The following is a 7,450-nucleotide window of genomic DNA, read 5'->3' on the forward strand; positions in this document are numbered from 1 at the left end:
GTCCTCCAGCCCTTCCCCACCAAAGTGTAGCAGCTCACAGGCTGGCTAGCTGCTAGGGCTGGATGGGCAGCAACATAAGATAATTCTATGATAATCAACTGAATTCATGTTTTTGGCAATTTTCTCTCATGTTTCAAAAACATTCATACCATTATTTTTATTCTGATTTTTCTCATTTTGGAATTTAGGGGAAAATATTTTCTTAGAAATACTAGTATTTAAAAAATAATTTCTAGAGGAGTATGTAAATGTTCCCTTAGAAAATGAACACTTTTTTGGTCTGGACTCTGTAAAATTAATGGGAAAAATTGTAGCTAGAATGTTTGAATACCTACCTGTTTGTCTGGTATATTTTCCTTTAGAAGGAATATTAATTTTTTAAATTAAATAATAAATTCTTCTCCCCAAATCTTTACTTTTTACATTTGTCAAATACAAGATTATAATTTATATGATATCTCACACTGTGTGGGACAATGACCAAGCAACCAAAAATAGTTCAAATAGACATTTCTCAGAGTCAGAGCAGAAAACAGTTGATTTCATTTCTGCAGGAATAGGGTATCACCTCAAATAGTGCAGTCTAGTGAAGGGAGGCAAGTACAGGTGACGGAGCAGGATTTTTTACACTCTGGACTGAGCAATTTTACCACACAGTGGACTCCAGCTATCCTGGACTTTATATAAGGGCTCACAATGTGTCATAGGAACCCACTCGACTTAAGAACAGTATCTATACATTGCAAAGTTAACTGATGTGGCAAAATGGTTTCTTCAAGACAAAGTAAGGGTACAAGGGAAAGAGTTTTTCTAGAACTGCAGCTCTAAACTATGGCACTCTTCTGGGGGTAAGCTTCCTGAAAAGGCCTCACTTCCCCAGGAACCCACCTGATACAATTTAGCAAGGTAAGGTCAAAATGGAGACGCTTCTTTGGACACCAATCTTGGGATTTTAGAGAAAAACTCCAATCTTTTTTCTGACCTTTATACAAAGTATAAAATTGCAATGTCTAATGAGATCTGTGCTGTAGGAAGAAGCCTTCCCTCATTCATTATATTCACATGTTTCATCTGCAGCAAGATTTCTACACAAATGAGATCCAGGTAAAAGCCTTTCTGCAAATACATTTTGTATAATGCTCCTTTCCAGGGTGAATATTGTGATTTATACTGACCCTTATGTTCCAGGTAAGGGCACGTCTTCCTTCAGCACATTTGTAAGTCTTCTCTCCACTCAGTATCCTGAGATGCAAACTCAGAGATGAACCTGGGCTAAAGACCTTCCCATGCCAAGTCCAGAGGAGATTTCTTCCCAAGCAGAAAATCCCTGCTGACTAACAAGCTCTGTCCTCCATCTTTATGTCTTTATCCATGATTGCAATCTTCTAGGAATTTTCTGGAGACAATTCAGGGATGAAGTGAGGCTGGATGTTTTTCCACGTGAATTATATGAATGAGGTTTTACATGTAGTATAGGATTATCCATGTGTACTCAAGGACTAATATATTTTGAAAACTTTACCATGATCCAGACATTCAAAAGTTTTCCCCTAACGTGCACTCTCTGTTGTTAAACAACATTTAAGCTTTGCCTGAAGGTTTTCACATTCATGAGGTTTCTGTCCAATGTGGATTTTGTCATGTTTACCAAGACTATTGCATCATATGAAAGTCTTTCCATAGTCACTACATTCAGAAGGCTTCTCTCCAGTGTGGATTCTGTGATGGGAAGTAAGATTGCTATTTTGTATGAAAGCCTTTCCACATTTGTTATATTCCTAAGGCTACTCTCCAGTGTGGATTCTCTGATGTTTAGCAAGACTGGAGCAATATGGGAAAGTCTTTCCACATTTGTTACATCCATAAGGCTTCTCTCCAGTGTGGATTCTCTGATGAACATTAACATTGGAGCGGTGTGTAAAAGCCTTTCCACAGTCATTACATTTATAAGGCTTCTCTCCAGTGTGGATTCTCTGATGGGCAGCAAGATGGGAGCGCTTTGTGAATGCCTTTCTACATTGCTTACATTCATAAGGATTCTCTTCAGTGTGAATTTTCTGATGTTGAGCAAGATTGGAAGAATATTTGAAAATCTTTCCACATTCATTACATTCATAAGGCTTCTCTCCAGTGTGGATTCGCTGATGTTTAGCAAAACTGGAGCAATATTTGAAAGTCTTTCCACATTCATTACATTCATAAAGCTTCTCTCTAGTGTGGATTCTCTGATGGACATCAACATGGGAGCTTTGTGCAAAAGCCTTTCCACATTCATTACATTCATAAGGCTTCTCTCCAGTGTGAATTCTCTGATGTTTACCAAGACCTGAAGAACATGTGAAAATCTTTCCACACTCATTACATTCATAAGGCTTCTCTCTAGTGTGGATTCTCTGATGCACATCAACATGGGACCTTTGTGTAAAAGCCTTTCCACATACATTACATTCATAAGGCTTCTCTCCAGTGTGAATTCTCTGATGTTTAGAAAGACTGGAAGAATATGTGAAAATCTTTCCACATTCATTACATTCATAAGGCTTCTCTCCAGTGTGGATTCTCTGATGGTTAGCAAGATGGGAGTGTGTTGTGAAAGCCTTTCTACATTGCTTGCATTCATAAGGCCTCTCTCCAGTGTGGATTCTCTGATGGTTAGCAAGATGGGAGTATGTTCTGAAAGCCTTTCTACATTGCTTACATTCATATGGCTTCTCTCCAGTGTGGATTCTCTGATGGACAACAAAACTGAAGAGTGATATGAAAATCTTTCCACAGTCATTACATTCATAAGGCTTCTTTCCAGTATGGATTCCCTTATGTGCATTAAAATAGGAGCGATATGCGAAAGCCTTTCCACAGTCATTACACTCAAAAGGCTTCTCTCCAGTGTGGATTCTATGATGTTCAGCAAGACTAGATCTATGTTTGAAAGTCTTTCCACATTGGTTACATTCATAAGGTTTCTCTCCAGTGTGGATTTTCTGATGTCGAGTAAGTTTAGATTTGCATCTGAAATTCTTTCCACACTGATTACATTCAAAAGGTTTTTCTCCAGTGTGGATTCTCTGATGTTCAACCAATTTGGAATAACACTGGCAATCCTTTCCACATTGATTACATTTGTAAGATTGTTTTTCTTTGTGAATTCTCTCATGTTTAGCAGTAGAAGATCGCTCTCTCAAAGTTTTTCCACGTTTCTTACATTCATAAGGTTTCTCTCCAGCATGGATTCTCTGATGCTTGGCAAGGGAAGAGAGCACAAGAAAAGCTTTATCACATTGATGACACTCAGGTGTTTTCTCTTCAGGATGTATATTCTTATCTTGAGAAACACTGGAACTCTTTCTTAAAGTTTTTTTGTGTGTATTCCATTCACAGTGTTCTTCTCCAATGTAGTTTCTTTTCTGTTGAACAACAACAGCCCTATATTCAAAAAGGTCTTTCCATGAGATCATTTCCAGATTTGCACTCATCTCCTTCATATCAAACCATGTCTCTGCATCTGAAAGAAACAAACACACACATGGATAATATACCTTCTAATGCTAGCTGATAATAAAATTGACTTTTAATTGCTCCAGGCAAAAAGTTTTAGACTTAAATGGACAGATTCAATCATTTTTAAATGCTATTAACTCACACAGTAAAGGGATTCAATTAACACAGAGTTCCACCCACAATACAATGACATTGGACCCCCACAACAAAGCTGAGACAAAGACAAAGTGAAAGATCTCAATTTAGAAGCCAGGCTATGAACTCTGAATGGCTGAGTAACCTGATCCAAATCCCTGCAGCAGAAATTAGAACTCAAAATTGTAAATTGAGAAGCCTCATTTTCTCAATGAGAAGTTGAGGCTTCTCAATGCATTGCAGTAAACAGGTGTGCTCCATTTTGCTTCCAATCATTTCTTTCCATTTTAATTTCAAGCACCACCTAGCTGTGCACCACTGGGAATGTGCTTCTTTGCCTCAGTTTTCTTTTAGAGTGAAAGTAATTATTGTATCCACTTCCCAGGTTGTTGTGAGCATCAAAAGAGATAATATCTATAAAACTCTTGGCACACAGTAGGTACCATATGCTTGTTAACTACTATCATTGTCACTATGATTTTGATTCTCTCCACCTCAACTCTTCCTTCCTGCATAAACTTCCCTTCCCCTCTTTCTATATACAAATGTCTGTTGAACATGATGCATTTCCATAAAAAACACGTTCCTTTGCCTGGATTAGCTAAGAATAAGTGTCATAAACTGTTCCTTATTTTCAAACCATCTTCAACTTTATATGCTGGATTTAAAATTTCTTGTTGCTTCTCTTTGTATAAACCCAGGGCTTAATGCAACATATAGATTAGACCAGGTGCTTAATCGATGTTTATTGATTGGTTGACATTCCCCAGGGCTGATCATATGGCCTAACCCCACTTCAGTGCTTGCATGCTGGTTCCTCTGAGGTAACAATCTATGTTTCTATTTCTGTCTCTTTGCTGCAACCTCTCACCTATGAACAAATGCCTTGATGAATATAACAAGGGCCTAGGGCTCCTGGTGGTTTTATGGAATAACCAGGAATCTTTCCCTCCATATCCCTAACTTAAGGGAAGCTTTCAATTATATAATGAGTGACTTGGATTTAAGTGAAGGAGGGCTGCCCAACATCATTGGCCTCACTTTCCCCCACAGAGTTATCTGCAGCCTATGGCCAGGTAGAGATCAGAATTACTGCAAATGGCTCTGGTTGCAGGGGGAGACCTGTGCTTTTTTAAGGTAAGGTCTCCAACAGGTCTCCTGTGACTGAGACTGTACCCATTCAGTATTAAGGCTAAGGAGCAATGGAGGCAAAGAATCTCCTCTCTCATCTAGGCTAAAAAAATCTCAATAAATAAAAAGAATGAAGAGTTGGAAGAGCCTTAGGGTTTTGGCCAAAGCAGAAATTACTTCAATTTACACTCATTCTGAGTCGATGAGGACCCAAACAAACATCAAATGAATTTAGCAAGGGATCTATGGGTGGTCAATGAGAATCAGACTGATTTTGATTTAAGGTTGGTTCATTAAGAAAGGAATTGGTTAGTAATGATAGGACTGTAACTAAAACAAAAAGCAAGATTATTGATGACCTGATTCTAAATTAAACTATAAGAAAACATTCTTATATAGAAATACTTATCTAGAAAACACTGCTTTAATTTTCACTTTCTCTTAGGAAAAACAAAACTAAAAGTTTCTCATATTAAGGACACCAGGAGAACCCAGAAATGGCTATAAGTGAGCAAATACTAAATGAATTATTAGTGTTTGCATAGTGATCAATTCTGATCATCACTGACATCAATAAATATTTCCTTTACCAAATGAATAGGGATAATTTGCAGGTCTGCAGAAAATCAATGAAAAAAGGAATTTTTCCGTTTGTCCATATCACTAGAGATTATAAGATCTTGCTGAGTTTACCATTTACAAAAAAAAATAAAGTCAATAGAATAAAAGAGTTTCAAAGTCATGTTTCAAAGAATAACAACAGTAATGAGCATTTACACAGCACTTTGAAGGCTTACAAAGAGTTTCATAAATGTTATCCCTTATGTATACATATATTGTATTTAACATATACTTTAACATAGTTAACATGTATTAGGTCTACTGCCATCTCGGGGAAGGGATGGGGGAAGGAGGGGAAAAGCTGGAACAGAAGGTTTTGCAAGGGTTAATGCTGAAAAATTACCCATGCACATATCTTGTAAATAAAAAAGCTATAATAAATTAAAAAAAAAAATAAAGAAAGGAATTGGGGCAGCCCAATTGCCTCATGAAAAAAAGCAAGGAAAGCAAGAAACAAATCTATTCAGGTATGGTTCGATGGTGAAGAAGGGGGTGCGGGTGGGAATGTTTTTAAGAACATTTGTAGGTAAGGGTATATGATAACCTAGGTGAGCAGAGGGAAGGAAGGAAGGAAGAAAAGAAAGAAGGAAACAGGCATTGAATGAACAAGAATGGGAAAGAGAGAGAAGGGAGGAAAGGAGGGAAGGAGGCAGGAAGGGAGTCTTCAATTGATCAATTCCAGCCTGTGGCCTGCCTTACTCAGAGGTTGATGCTTTTCCTATGTGTCTGTGTTTAACTGTAGCCTGCGTGAGGGAGTTGGCAGAAGATGAAAGGTGGGAAAAGAACAAAGTAAAAAGTGCACAGCAGAGAGCAAAAGAAAAACTACAGGAAACCAAAAAGCGAGGAATGGTTCTGAATACAATATCTTTCATTTATGGTTTATGGAAATTTATTATTATAGATTTTGAATCCTCCCTTAGGTTCTGCTGCACATAAAACATTCTTTTCTGTCTTGTTCTATTTTGTTTTTAATTTTAAATAAATATCAAAAAAGTAAAAATAAATGCTTTTAGGCTTAAGGAAGGTTTAAAAAAAGTCACAGACAGCCTAAGCCCTCTTTCTTTGGATGTAGACAGTTGGACAGCCCCAAATTTCCAACAAAGACTTTCACTAGGATCATTGATTCTTCATTAGAAGGGAGCTGAAAGGTCATGGAGTTCAAGCCCCGCATTTTACAGATGAAGAGACTGAGGTTCAGAGGTTCAGTGAGGTACTCAGGATCTCACTACCACAAGAGTCTGAAAAGGGATTCCAAACCAACTTTCCTACCCACACGCCCATCACATGAAGAAGCCTCCTGGGACAGCAGCCTTCATCCCACCATGCAACTCACTCACCAGGACAAGAGTTCCTCAGGCCTCCTCTCTCCACATGGGAGATGAAATCTTCTCTGGGAACTGGAAGTCCTGGGAGGGGGAAGATAGTGAGTGTGAGCCTTGAAACTTGTCATTATTCCCACTGAGATAGGGCTGGGGTGTAAGGCCCACTGGGGGATTAAAAGGAGAACTGAAAAATGGTTTTCAGGGTGCTTATTGCCAGGGGAAGACAGCAGAGGGGAAAGAAGGCCATGCAAGCAATCTGGAATGAGAAGATCCTGATTTTGTTGCCTCCTTCACAACAGGATGGCCACATCCCACAGCTTCCATTTTCTGGACATTAGAGGCAGCTGGTAACACAGAGAAGGAAGCACCAGGCCTGCAGTCAGGAACCCAGAGTTCAAATCTGAATTTAGACACGTCCTGACTATGTGACTCTGGGGAAGTAATTTCATCTTTTTGCTTCAGCCTCCAGACCTGTAAAATGGGGATAAAGATAGTGGCCAAAACAAAGGGTTTTGATGGAGATCAAGTGGTATAATGTGCATGGAAGCTCTGAGCACAAGGCCTGCAACCCAGAAAATATGTGGAAAGACTTCCTCCCTTCCTTTTCTCTCTTGTATCTGCACAGGCCTTTGGGGGATGTATGAAGGAAGAACAAAGGCCCACTTGTGCTAGGGATTTATGAGTTACACCAGGAGCAGTGAGATAAAAATATTTTTTTTGTTTTTTTTTTTAAAAAAGAACCT

The 7,450-nt window shown here is 38.6% G+C and overlaps 1 protein-coding gene across 1 annotated transcript; it reads right to left on the reverse strand.

The window, feature by feature from the left end:
• Positions 1-604: 604 nt before the first annotated feature.
• Positions 605-7,123, reverse strand: LOC100918991 (zinc finger protein 665-like). The gene is made up of 2 exons (XM_031963543.1): positions 6,723-7,123; positions 605-3,502 (listed from the first exon to the last, which is right to left on the reverse strand). Exon 2 carries the CDS (start codon positions 3,480-3,482, stop codon positions 1,785-1,787), a length of 1,698 nt encoding a protein of 565 aa, XP_031819403.1. The 5' UTR covers positions 3,483-3,502; positions 6,723-7,123; the 3' UTR covers positions 605-1,784.
• Positions 7,124-7,450: the final 327 nt, after the last annotated feature.

This window comes from Sarcophilus harrisii, chromosome 3, assembly GCF_902635505.1.
Source record: "Sarcophilus harrisii chromosome 3, mSarHar1.11, whole genome shotgun sequence".
Lineage (NCBI taxonomy): Eukaryota > Metazoa > Chordata > Mammalia > Dasyuromorphia > Dasyuridae > Sarcophilus > Sarcophilus harrisii.